We start from the raw sequence: 13,969 nt of genomic DNA, 5'->3' as shown, positions 1-13,969 counted from the left end.
CCTGTGGAGCCCAGGCTCTAGGGCTTGTGGGCTTCAAAGTTGCAGCGTGTTGGGCTCAGTAGTTAATAGCACATGGGGCTAGTTCTCTGCAGTGTGTGGAATCCTCCTGGACCAGGGATCAAACCCGTGTATCCTGCATTGACAGGCAGATTCTTACAGACTGTACCACCAGGGAAGCTTACTTCTTTCCTAATAACATCCCCCATGAAATTCGAATACTGTGGTATTCTGTTTCAGTTTACATACTGTGACCCTTTGGAAAGCCACAGACCGTTATAACATCTGAGGTCATTTTCACCCCACGCCCTGAGACCGGCACCCCAGACCACCCTGGAACGAGGACTGTGCATCTGGCCTGCCAGCCCAGCTGGGTGATGGTGAGATGGCAGAGATGAGGTGGCCTTGGTAGGAATCTCTTTGTCTTTGAAATAAGAAGAGTTGGTTGTCTCTGGTCTAAGCCCACTAGTGGTGGGGAACTCTCCTCGTGTGTGTCTCATTGGTGGTCAGGGAGGGCAGGACATGGAGTGACTTAGAGCTGCAGGAAACCTCAGATGAGAACCTCAGGCCAGGGCTAGGGAGGTGTTCCAGGCAGGAGAAAAAACCTCCCCGCCCCGCCCCTCCGCCTCTGCTCCCACATTGCCTTCAGTTCAGTTCAGTCGCTCAGTCATGTCTGACTCTGCAACCCCATGGACTGCAGCATGCCAGGCCTCCTTGTCCACCAACTCCCGGAGCTTGCTCAAACTCGTGTCCATTGAGTCAGTGATGCCATCCAACCATCTCATCTTCTGTTGGACCCTTCTCCTCCCTTCAGTCTTTCCCAGCATCAGGGTCTTTTCCAGCGAGTCAGTTCTTCACACCAGGTGGCCAAAGTTTTGGAGTTTCAGCTTCAGCACCACGTTGCTTTCATTTGTATTTAACATCCCGTAGGATTTTCAAAGTAAACACGTCTTCAGCTTTTCCCAAGTATCAGGGAACACACTAGCACTTTCCTCATACGTGAACGCACTGCATCGTCACAGCAGCCGCCCGCAACAGACTGTAACATCCTTGCTTTAGAGATGTGGTTAAGAAGGTCCCACACAGAGCCTATAAACGTCAGCCTTGCTCCTTCACACACCGGTTTCTCCCTCCGCTGCTGATAAACACGTGGCATCATCCTCTGGTAGAGTTGGCTGCATGCTGATTGTGTCTGCCCCCCGCGTGCGGGCTCTCTGGAGGCAGGCGGTGTTTTAGACATCCTGGCACCCCTGTCTCAGCCCCGGCATCGCAGGTGTCATGGAATAGGTACTAAGTCAATGATTGATGGAAGGGTGGGTGGGTCACCTGACAGGTGAATACACTTACACGTGAACAAAATGACCTCTCAAATGAGGGAACCTACGGCCTCCGCATGTGAATCCAGTGCTGTGGGTCCCTGGCGTCTTGGTTGCACACTGCTGAAACTGACTTCCCCGAGATGCCTGGGTCTCCTTGAAGACAGACTGTATCATAAACTCTCCTCAGCCCTGGCTCTCCTGACTGTGTGCACACTAAACCATCCTCCCCTTGGTTTCCCACCCCCTGCCCCCCTGCTCCCCAGCTGGTTACAGTCCTACCCCCCCTCTGTGGGCTTCTCTCTGCTCCATCCTGAAATCAAGGAGACCCAGGCCACTGCCCCAGAACAGTGAAAACCCCTCCCCCAGCTGTAGGTTGCACTTGCTAAGTCGTTCTCTTTTTTGTTTACTTTTTTTTTTAATTCATTTATTTTTGGTTATGCTGGGTCTTCGTGGCAGCATACGGGCTTTCTCTAGTTGCAGCGAGGAGGGGCTACTCTCCAGTTGAGGTGTGCGGGCTTATTGCAGTGGCTTCTCTTGTTGGGGAGCCCAGGTTCCAAGCGCAGGGGTCTAATTAAGTTGTTGCAGCCCGCGGGCTCAGTATTGGGGCTGGTGCGCTCTCGAGCACAGGCTCAGTAGTTGTGGTGCCTGGGCTTAGTTGCTCTGTGGCATATGTGGGAATCTTTCTGGGCCAAGGATCCAACCTGTGTCCTTTGCATCAGCAGGTGGATTAGTAAAAAGTAGTAAATTAGGGTTTCCCTTGTGACTCAGCCGGCAAAGAATCCGCCTGCAATGCGGGGGACCTGTGTTCAATCCTTGGGTTGGGAAGATCTCCTGGAGAAGGGAAAGACTCCCCACTCCAGTATTCTGGCATGGAGAAATCCATGGACTGTATACATGGGGTCGCAAAGAGTCGGACACAACTGAGCAACTTTCATGTCCCTTGAGTAAATTAGATGGCTAGGAGACTACATTATTTCTTAAAAATTGGGATTAAGTTTACCTACCGTGAAACGCACAGATCTGTTTATTTCTTGGCTGTGGTGGGTCTTTGCTGCGGCATGTGGGCTTTCTCTAGTTGCAGTGGGTGGGAGCTACCCTTCCTCGTGCTGTGCGGGCTTCTCATTGCAGTGGCTTCTCTTTTCCGGCGCAGAGGCTTAAGCTGTTGCAGCTCGGGGGCTCAGTAGTGTGGCTCGTGCGCTCTAGAGCACGGGCTCAGTAGTTGCAGTGAGCAGGCTTAGCTGCTCTGCCCGTGTGGGAATCTTCCCAGACCAGGCATCAAACTGGTGTCCTGTATTCCAAGACAAATTCTTTCCGCTGGGCCACCAGGGAACCCCTGAACAGCTTTCTCTTTCAACAGAACTTGGGCACTGAGGATACAGTTGCGAGCAGGGCGATCAAGGTCTCTGCCCTCACTGTATCGCGTCTGTACTTGCGTGGGGGCGACGGTGCTCACCGAGCATCAGCTGGTTTTGCGGTTCCCTGTGCGCTCCCTTTTTAACTGTCTCCCGTCTCTGTTTGCTTTTCAGCTCCAGGGCCTGAGCCACAATGTGATCTTCACCTTGGATTCCTTGTTGAAAGGAGACCTGAAGGGAGTCAAAGGCGTGAGTGTTCTGAAATTCAATTTTCACTTTAGCTTCAAAGGATCGATTTGTTCTTATCTTTGAAGATCCTAGTGGCACTGGTATCTGAAAGACACTCTGAACATTTTCAGCATGAAAAGTGTTGTTGGAAGGCGGTCATTAGAAGAAAGACACCGACTCACATAGTGTTATTGGCTGAGAAATAGGATGAGATGCTGTCAGGAAGATCGGCGGGCGGGGGGTGGGCTGTGCTGAGTCTGGGCTCCACCCTGGTGGACCCACCTCTCAGAACCACCAGGTACTGCCTCATGGTTTTGACTGGGAACACGCGTGGCTACAACTGTCTTAGCTTTCTTGGGTGTAATAAGTCACGTGGTGTGCCTGAAAGTGTCCCGTGTAAAGTTTCCAGGGTCCTGTAACAGAAATTGTTTTTGCTAAGATGTGATCTGAAAATTATTCACCTTGAAGCAAAAGCATGTTTAATCTCAATTTTATCTTCTCTTTTCTAAGGATCTCAAGAAGCCATTTGACAAAGCTTGGAAAGATTATGAGACGAAGTTGTAAGTGTGTTTTTTCTAATTGGTTCCTTTTTGTTGTTGTTACTGGTTTAAGTGTTCTAAGAAAAAGAATAACTAAAAGAAGGACAGAGTCTTGAACTAATTCCTTCAGGAGAAAAACACTGCCGAGTCCATCCTTGGAAGGGCCGTGAGGCTGAGTATGCTCACCTGATTAGAAGTGGTTCCACCTCCCCTGCTGGTTGTCTAGAGTGAGATGTACTTTCATTGTCGATTATTTTGGCGTCCGTGGCTGATACACGGTCAAGTTATAGGTCGATGAGTATTGTAGTTTTTTTTCATTAAAGTTCGTGCGTAGCGATAGACCATTTACCCGTTTCTGGATAACACGGCAACTCAGAAATAAAAAACAGCTACTGTTTGTGTTGTGACTCCACGGTGAAGAAGCCCGCCTGCCAATGTAGGGGACATGGGTTCTTTCCCTGGGTCAAGAAGATCCCCCGGAGGAGGAAATGGCAACCCATTCCAGTATTCTTGCTTGGAGAATCCCATGGACAGAGGAGCCCGGCAGCCTACGGTCCACAGGGTTGCGAAGAGTCAGACACGACTTGGCAGCAAAACAACCGTGACATCCCTCTGCCCACCGGGGCCTGAGCAAAATGCTTCATGTGCATGACCTCCTCGCAGCACCCCTCTCCGTGTGCACCTTGGGCTGCCTGTTTGTGGATCAGGAAACTGAAGCTTAGAAAGGCTAAGGGGCTTCGGAAGGTCCTAAGGCTAGTAAGTGTGGCTTCCCCTCTGGTCTCTGTGACCCCAGAACAGCATAGCATGGCTGCAGCCAGAGGCCTGCAAGCTGGAGCGATCCACGTGGGACCAGGGAGACGCTGCCCATCAGACCTCAGTGTGGACGTGGCTCATCCTCATACTATACGGGTCGTTCTTCCACATCCCTTTCTTATTATTTGTGGTTCAGTCGCTCAGTAGCGTCCAACTCTTTGTGACCCCATGGACAGCAACATGCCAGGCTTCCTTGTCCCTCACTGTCTCCCTGAGTTTGCTCAAATTCATGTCCTTTGAGTCGATGATGCCATCCAGCCCTCTCACCCTCTGTTGCCCCTTCTTCTGCCCTCAGTCTTTCCCAGCATCAGGGTCTTTTCCAGTGAGTAAGTTCTTCACATCAGGTGGCCAAAGTATTAAGCCTCAGCATCAGTCTTTCCAATGAATATTCAGAGTTGATTTCCTTTAGGATTGACTGGTTTGATCTCCTTACTGTCCAGGGGACTTTCAAGAGTCTTTTCCAGCCCCACATTTCAAAAGCATCAGTTCTTCAGTGCTCAGCTTTCTTTATGGTCCAGCTCTCACATCCAGACATGACTACTGGAAACACCATAGCTTTGACTTGATGGACCTTTCTCGGCAATGATGTCTCTGTTTTTTAATACACTGTCTAGGTTGGTCATAGCTTTTCTTCCAAGGAGCAATCGTCTTTTAATTTCAAGGCTGCAGTCACCATCCATAGTGATTCTTATTAGTACTCTGAGACATTTATAACACCAGTCAGTGGGGTGGGGCAGGAGGAGAAATGTATTTAAAAGCATTTAATAAATGTCTTGGCTATAAACTTGGATAACTATAAACATGAGAGAATAAAAACATTTCCGTAGGCAGCAATAACAGGAAAGTGAAAACACAAGCCAGAGAAAAACAAATTCAGGATTAAAATGTTTTCCCCGAAACCACTTCTGTAATCGCTTATGTAATACACACATCGTTGAGGATTTGCTGCCTAAGGAATGCTTCTGATGTGCCGTGACGGTGACAAATGGTGCTGAGAACAGAAGGCTCCCTAAAATGGCCAGCCAGGGTAAGTGAAGGCCGTGGGCCATGGCATCAGGCCCGTGTGTCTTGCCCTGTGCAAGTGGGTCTCGAGTGCTCACAGGACTGCCAGGCCCAAGGGCGTCTGCACACAGCAGAAAGGAGCTAGAACTGAGTCGTTACAAGGAGGGTGGGGCTCCTGAGTTCTCCCCACATCCCGCAGGTTCCTCTTGCTGTTCCTTCTTGGTTCGTCTGTATTGTATTGCCGTGATAGGTGAGGATTTATCACGCTTGTCCAACCATCCCCATCACTTTTCCACCCCACCCCCTCCTCATTCATCCAGTAAGATAAATACAGTGATTTGTGTTTTAAGCCAGTTGTCAGTGATTACATTTTTGTGAGTATAAATATGCTGAACATGCATTTGTGCTCAGGCTGTCCATGGGATTCTCCAGGCAAGGATCCTGGAGTGAGTCATTTCCTCCTCCAGTGGATCTTCCTGACCCAGGGATGGAACCCATGTCTCCTGCACCTCCTGCATCAGCAGTCTGGTTCTTTACCTCTAGCGCCACCTGGGAAGCCCTGAACATTCACGCATTAGTCTTTTTGTGGATCTGTTCAGTTCAGTCGCTCAGTCGTGTCTGACTCTTTACGACCCCATGAATCGCAGCACGCCAGGCCTCCCTGTCCATCACCAACTCCCGGAGTTCACTCAGACTCACGTCCATCGAGTCCGTGATGCCATCCAGCCATCTCATCCTCTGTCGTCCCCTTCTCCTCCTGCCCCCAATCCCTCCCAGCATCAAAGTCTTTTCCAGTGAGTCCGCTCTTCGCATGAGGTGGCCAAAGTACTGGAGTTTCAGCTTTAGCATCATTCCTTCCAAAGAAATCCCAGGGCTGATCTCCTTCAGAATGAACAGGTTGGATCTCCTTGCAGTCCAAGGGACTCTCAAGAGTCTTCTCCAACACCACAGTTCAAAAGCATCAATTCTTCGGCACTCAGCCTTCTTCACAGTCCAACTCTCACATCCATACATGACTACTGGAAAAACCATAGCCTTGACTAGACGGACCTTAGTCGGCAAAGTAATGTCTCTGCTTTTGAATATGCTATCTAGGTTGCTCATAACTTTTCTTCCAAGGAGTAAGCGTCTTTTAATTTCATGGCTGCAGTCACCATCTGCAGTGATTTTGAAGCCCCCCAAAAAAGTCTGACACTGTTTCCACTGTTTCCCCATCTATTTCCCATGAAGTGATGGGACCGGATGCCATGATCTTCGTTTTCTGAATGTTGAGCTTTAAGCCAACTTTTTCACTCTCCACTTTCACTTTCATCAAGAGGCTTTTTAGTTCCTCTTCACTTTCTGCCATAAGGGTGGTGTCATCTGCATATCTGAGGTTCTTGATATTTCTCCCGGCAATCTTGATTCCAGCTTGTGTTTCTTCCAGTCCAGCATTTCGCATGACGTACTCTGCATATAAGTTAAATAAGCAGGGTGACAATATACAGCCTTGACGTACTCCTTTTCATATTTGGACCCAGTCTGTTCTTCCATGTCCAGTTCTAACTGTTGCTTCCTGACCTGCATACAGATTTCTTAAGAGGCAGGTCAAGTGGTCTGGTATTCCCATCTCTCTCAGAATTTTGCACAGTTTATTGTGATCCACACAGTCAAAGGCTTTGGCATAGTCAATAAAGCAGAAATAGGTGTTTTTCTGGAACTCTCCTGCTTTTTCCATGATCCAGCGGATGTTGGCAATTTGATCTCTGGTTCCTCTGCCTTTTCTAAAACCAGCTTGAACATCAGGAAGTTCACAGTTCACGTATTGCTGAAGCCTGGCTTGAAGAATTTTGAGCATTACTTTACTAGCATGTGAGATGAGTGCAATTGTGTAGTAGTTTGAGCATTCTTTGGCATTGCCTTTCTTTGGGATTGGAATGAAAACTGACCTTTTCCAGTCCTGTGGCCACTGCTGAGTTTTCCAAATTTGCTGGCATATTGAGGTGCAGCACTTTCACAGTATCATCTTTCAGGATTTGAAATAGCTCGACTGGAATTCCATCACCTCCACTAGCTTTGTTCGTAGTGATGCTTTCTAAGGCCCACTTGACTTCACATTCCAGGATGTCTGGCTCTAGATGAGTGATCACACCATCGTGATTATCCAGGTCGTGAAGATCTTTTTTGTACAGTTCTTCTGTGTATTCTTGCCACCTCTTCTTAATATGTTCTGCTTCTGTTCGGTCCATACCATTTCTGTCCTTTATCGAGCCCATCTTTGCATGAAATGTTCCCTTGGTATCTCTAATTTTCTTGAAGAGAACTCTAGTTTTTCCCATTCTGTTCTTTTCCTCTATTTCTTTGCATTGATCGCTGAAGAAGGCTTTCTTATCTCTTCTTGCTATTCTTTGGAATTCTGCATTCAGATGCTTATATCTTTCCTTTTCTCCTTGGCTTTTTGTTTCTCTTTTTTTCACAGCTATTTGTAAGGCCTCCCAGACAGCCAGTTTGCTTTTTTGCATTTCTTTTCCATGGAGATAGTCTTGATCCCTGTCTCCTGTACAATGTCACGAACCCTTCCATAGTTAATCAGGCACTCTGTCTATCAAATCTAGGCCCTTAAATCTATTTCTCACTTCCACTGTATAATCATAAGGGATTTGACTTAGGTCATAGCTGAATGGTCTAGTGGTTTTCCTTACTTTCTTCAATTTAAGTCTGAATTTGGTAATAAGGTGTTCATGATCTGAGCCACAGTCAGCTCCTGGTCTTGTTTTTGCTGACTGTATAGAGCTTCTCCATCTTTGGCTGCAAAGATAAATATGTATTGTCAGTCTGAAGGTATGCTATGATTGAATTCCCAACTCTTTTTTTTTGTTTGTTTGCTTTTTCTTAATGAAGCAATTGCCTCATTTATTCATGTACTTAGTTGTACATGAATCTATTGTGAATTCTTATTATCCCAGCAGATGTCCAATACCTATTAATGTTGCTGCTGAGCAAATACATAATGTATATTATTATGGTGATTATATATCAGTTATCATTAAATTCTCTGTCAGTTCCTTTGCGTTCCTGGAGACATCCTTCCAGGGCCCCCCATGTCAGCAGAGGGGCTTCCTTCATAGCTCAGTTGGTAAAGAATTTGCCTGCAATGAAGGAGACATGGGTTCGATTCCTGGATTGGGAAGATCCCCTGGAGAAGAAAATGGCAACCCACTCCAGTATTCTTGCCTGGAGAATCACATGGGCAGAGGATCATGGTGGGCTACAGTGCATGGGGTCACAAGAGTCGGACACAACTGAGTGACGAAAGAGAGAGATGCCAGCAGAGCGGCTCTCACCCTGGGGCTCCCCCTAGTGGTAGGCCTGTTTCCTTGCCGTGGTAAGCCCAGAATTTTGTGAGCACACCACCTCTTCCCTGAGGGCTTCCCTGGTAGCTCAGTTGGTAAAGAATCTGCCTGCAATGCATCAGACCCTGGTTTGATTCCTGGGTTGGGAAGATCCGCTGGAGAAGGGATAGGCCACCCACTCCAGTATTCTTGGGCTTCCTTTGTGGCTCAGCTGGTGAAGAATCTGCCTGCAATGCAGGAGACTGGGGTTCTACCCCTGGGTTGGGAAGATACCCTGGAGATAGGAAAGGCTACCCATTCTGGCCTGGAGAATTCCATGGACTGTATAGTCCAGGGGATTGCAAAGAGTCGGACACAACTTAGCAGCTTTCACTTGCACGACACCTCCAAGCCCTTCCCAGAGAGCAGCTCTAGAGGAGGTAAGATGTTCAGGTTTTGGCATGTCCAGCAATGCCTTCCTTCTGCCATCACACAGAATTGAGAGATGGCTGAATACAAAATTTTAACTTTATAATCATTTTCTCGCAAAATGTTGAAAGCGTTCCTCCATTGTTTTGCGATTTCCAGTGTTGCTAGTGAAAAAAAAAGTCAGATGTCTCTGATTCCCATTTCTTTGTGTGTGTGACACGTGGAGGTTTTGGAGGGGCATGGTTGGTTCATTTTCAGTTAGAAAATGTTCAAGTCTTCCCTTTATGAGTGGTCTTGCAGAGCTGCTTCATATGCCGTGGTGTGTGCACTGACCTTCTGTTTGTAGCTTTTTACTCCTTCACGAAAAGTCTGGAAACTTTTCATGTGATTCCTCAGGTTTGGGTTTTTTTTTGTTTTGTTTTGTTTATATACACCTCATTATACAGTGTTGGACTTCTAGCTTGTCCTTACACTTTTCTCTTTTCTGTCCTATTTATATTTTAGGTTATTTCTTCACCTTTTTTCCCACTGTTTCCATTTATTTTGTGTGTGTGTGTTATTTTGGTTATCATGTTTTAAATTTCTAAAAGCTCTTTTTCACAATTAGTTGGGGTTAGGGAAGCTTCTTGTATAGTTTCTTGTTTTGTAGAGGCACTATTTTAGCTCTCTGAGGATTTGGTTACCTTTTATAAATTTTTTTCTGCTTTCTTACTGCTCCTGGTTCCCTATGCCACCCCAGCCCTGCTGTTTGTCTTTTTTGATCTCTCCATTTCATTTTGGGGCCTTTGCTCAATTATCCTTATTGTCCCTGACTGCCCATTCACATCTCAGAGCAAGGCACCCCACGTATTCACTGAAAGGTCATGTACATATCCGGGTTTCTCAAGAGAGCTAGAGCTGCCTCTTTAGGTATTAAGTTAGGGGATGTCAAATCAGTTTTTTAATCGGGATTATTCTACATGTCAGTATCCAGAGGTCTGTCTCCTGGGACCACCCAGTCCCTTGTATCCCCATCTGGTGAGTGTATATTCTGGAAGCTGCAGAAGGCAGGGGACCCTGTCGTTTGGGGTGCAGACTTTTCTCTCTTCAGGCCTGCTCTTCCAAATCTTTGTTGAATTCTCTCGGGTTTTTTTTTTTTTTTTTTTTGGTCTCCAATTCCTGTCTTTGGGAGATTATACTTTTTTAATGACTTCCCTATCATTTTAGTGAGCTTGGTGAAGGAAGAATAAATAAATGCACATGGTCATCACCATGTTAACCCAACGTCTGTCATTGCTCAGTTGTGTCCGACTCTTTGTGACCCCAGGGGCTGCAGCACGCCAGGCTCCCCTGTCCTTCACCATCTCCTGGAGTTTGCTCAAACTCATAGCCACTAAGTCGGTGATGCCATCCAACCTTCTCATCCTCTGCCACCCCCTTCTCCTTCTGCCTTCATTGTTTCCCAGCACTAGGGTCTCTTCCAGTGAGTCAGGTCTTCACATCAGGTGGCCAAAGTATTGGAGTTTCAGCTTCAGCATCAGTCCTTCCAATGTATATTCAGGGTTATATTTCCTTTAGGATTGACTGGTTTGATCTCCTTGCAGTCTGTCATTACTATTAAGTTTTTCCCTGCTCATGTTCCCTCTCCAGAATCTGTAGCTTCCTGCTTCTCTTCCCACCCACACCAGTGGAGAGAGAGCTGAGGCTTATTCTCCTTCTGGTAAAATCCCTGCCTTCACACCCATTTAACCTGTGAGGTGTGTGATGGAAGAGTTGTTAGGCATGCCAGACACTAGGGTATTACAGTGAATCTCAGCCCAGTTTGTAAGTTTTTCATTGAGTTGATGGCTCAATTTTTCTACTGTGTTTGTGTGTTGGCAAAGATATTGGCTTTCTTAGGGTTTGTTTTCCCATCACTGCAATTTAAAGGAAAACTCAAAGGCTAGGTCAGTCTTTGCTTTCACAACTATAAATGATAGGCTCTCTTTGGTGAGAACTTTAATGTTGCTTGTGAGTGAATGTGGGGAAAAAATTTTTGGTGAGAGAGAATACTGGTGAATATTAAGTTTTACTGGTTGAGGTATATAGCATTTTTTTTTCAACCGTGTGTCCAGTTGAATGAATCCTGCAGTGCAGGAGGCCCAGATTTGATTCCTGGATCAGGAAGATCCCCTAGAGAAGGAAATGGCGACCCACTCCAGTATTTTTGCCTGGAGAATCCCAGGGACAGAGGAACCTGGCAGGCTACAATCCATTGGGTCACAAGAGTCAGACACGACTTAGCGAGTAAACCACCACCAGTTGAATGAAAACTGAAATGAAGCCGTCATTAAGAAAGTCTGAGTTAGAAAGAAAGAAATTAGAAGTCTGCTTTCAGATTAAATGGATTTTTAGAAAAAGAGCTGTGGCCATTGGTATCGATACCAAAATATTATCTGCGGTAGCCAAGCATCCCCCTCAGGTACTCTTGGTTTAATGTGCTTTCTCCGCGCTTATTTCCTTGGCTCCCTCCTGGCCCTCTCCCAACGGAAGAACATTTTCACAGCATTCCAAAGAAGAGATTTGGATTTCTCCTAAATCTTGACTGTGTACAATCCATTGCCAGGTGGTTAAATGACTAAAATATCATTAGAGGGTGAAAAACAACCTATGTTTAGAGAAATATTGAATATTACCTTTGGCTAACTTTTGTGCATGCCTCCAAAGACCCATTATATGCTCTTGAAATAACTCTCGAGTCTTACAGTCTATTAATAATCAAGATATGCCTGAGGCCTCCAACCTCCTGATTTCCTTTGTATCATGAAAGTGCTTTACTGCGTGAAGGTAAACTGTCGCAGTGACTTGATGCCAGCCAGCATAGAGGAGAACTTAGGTGAATCCTCTCAAGGGTGAGATCAAAGTTGAAACGTAGGCAGTGTCCTCGGTGAAAATCCATACAATGTGTTGACTCTTCTTTGAACTTCAGATTTTCAACTTTTGATAGAAGCCGTCCATTTAAGAGTCCCTCCCTCTTCCGGTACTCTTGCCTGGAAAATCCCAGGGACAGAGGAGCCTGGTGGGCTGCAGTCCATGGGGTCGCTAAGAATCGGGCACGACTGAGCGCCTTTACTTTCACTTTTCACTTTCATGCATTGGAGAACGAAATGGCAACCCACTCCAGTGTTCTTGCCTGGAGAATCCCAGGAACAGAGGAGCCTAGTGGGCTGCCGTCTGTGGGGTCGCACGCAATCAGACACGACTGAAGCGACTCAGCAGCCTCTTCTAGTAATGAAGAAAGAGTCAAATGGCTGTCCTTAAAGACAAGAGTGTGGTTCTTTGGTTTTTAAATGCTGGCGTCTGCTTCGGTTCCAGTGCCAAAATTGAGAAGGAGAAAAGGGAGCACGCTAAGCAGCACGGGATGATCCGCACGGAGATCACCGGCGCCGAGATCGCAGAGGAAATGGAGAAGGAGCGGCGCCTCTTCCAGCTCCAGATGTGCGAGGTAAGGACGGCCGGAGCCCGCCCTGCGCCTCGACGCGGTTCCCGCTCGCCTTTCCTGCTGGTCAGCCGTCCTTATGCTTAAACGCGGGCTGTGGTTTGATGATCAGAGGAGGGGACCGTTTCTCAAGGACTCTCTAATCTCCACTTTTCTCCAAGCCTTTTGGGATCCGCCGTCTCACTGTTGTCTCATATTTTGAGCCCGGGTCCTAGGGGGCTCTTTAAGCCAAAACGGGATTCTTTGGTGAGAACTTTAATATCGCTTGTGAGTGAGTGTGGAAAAAAAAAAAACCAAAAAACTGGGAGTGAGAGGTAACACTGGTGAATATTTTTACTCGTACAGGTTGTACAGCATGGTTTTTGTTTTGTTTTGGTTTTAACCCTGTGTCCACTTTGAATGAAAACTGAAATGAAGTAGTCAAAAAAGTCTGAACTCATGGGGAGAAATGCAATGAAAAGCATGTTACCGTAGCCTTAGAACAGTGGTTCTCAAACTGGGTTCCCATTGAACAGTGGCATTCCGTGACCTAGAGACCAACTCATTCTGATACTAATAGATTTTTTTTTTTTTTTGGCAGTTTTCAGAAAATATTAAAGTAGATAGAATTTTCTCAGTTTCAAGATTTTCTTCCATAATTTTTTTTTTTTTTTTAAATTTCTGTTCTGACCCCCCTCATCAGCCTTCAGCTCCTTCTGGGAGCTTATCTGTTCATGAGCACTTTCACACCATAAACAAGTGAACAAGAAGCAAACAATATCAACAGAAAATCTTGGCCAGTTTTGAAAATCAGAGCCAGTAACGTTTAGCGCATAAATGGCAACCCACTCCTGTGTTCTTGCCTGGAGAATCCTATGGACACAGGAGTCTGGCAGGCCATCATGGTCCATGGGGCCACAGAGAGTCGGACACAACTGAAGCGACTAAGCAAGCAAGTGCATTATTTTTTTTTTTTCCTTTCCCTTTTTAGTACCTAAAGTACTTTCCAATTTACCTCTTTGGTCTGAATGTTTGAGTATCTTACAGCATTTTCCTTAAAGAGAATGCTGTTTGTCTTTCAGTCCATCTTTCAGGTTTTGTCCACATGAACAGTGAGTTTGAGATCCACTGAACTGGGGTGGGGGGTGGGATAATCCATTATTACGGAATGTTTTGCTGTGTTTGGTTTCTGCTTGTCTAGTAAACTAATCTTAAGCATTTCTAAAATGCTAACACGCTAATCAATTTGTGCTGCACACTTGTGACTGTCAGATCAGCGTCCCCTAAGTCAGCTCACACTGTCTGACTGCAGCCCAGCCTCCTGCAGACTCACGATTGCTGATCTGGCCCCCAAACCCATGCCAGAGAGCCTTCTCTGTAATGATCGATGTCCAATTCTGTTTTATTTCCACAGTATCTCATTAAAGTCAATGAAATCAAGACCAAAAAAGGTGTGGATCTGCTGCAGAATCTGATAAAGTATTATCACGCACAGTGCAAGTAAGTGGACGATTGCCGCCATAATCATCAGCCCACGCAAGGC

General features: G+C 46.4%; 1 protein-coding gene across 1 annotated transcript in view; it reads left to right on the top strand.

Annotated features, from left to right (window-relative positions):
* The window catches only part of ASAP1 (ArfGAP with SH3 domain, ankyrin repeat and PH domain 1), a 337,578-nt gene that overhangs the window by 246,899 nt on the left and 76,710 nt on the right, over window positions 1-13,969 (top strand). The window contains exons 6-9 of the mRNA XM_018058570.1: window positions 2,843-2,917; window positions 3,407-3,456; window positions 12,324-12,453; window positions 13,841-13,926. Of these exons, the coding sequence (XP_017914059.1) occupies window positions 2,843-2,917; window positions 3,407-3,456; window positions 12,324-12,453; window positions 13,841-13,926 (341 nt within the window). The remainder of the gene's footprint in view (window positions 1-2,842; window positions 2,918-3,406; window positions 3,457-12,323; window positions 12,454-13,840; window positions 13,927-13,969) is intronic.

This window comes from Capra hircus, chromosome 14 (genome assembly GCF_001704415.2).
Source record: "Capra hircus breed San Clemente chromosome 14, ASM170441v1, whole genome shotgun sequence".
NCBI lineage: Eukaryota > Metazoa > Chordata > Mammalia > Artiodactyla > Bovidae > Capra > Capra hircus.
The sequence above is the reverse complement of the archived record's forward strand: the minus strand, read 5'-3'. Positions and strand labels throughout refer to the sequence as shown.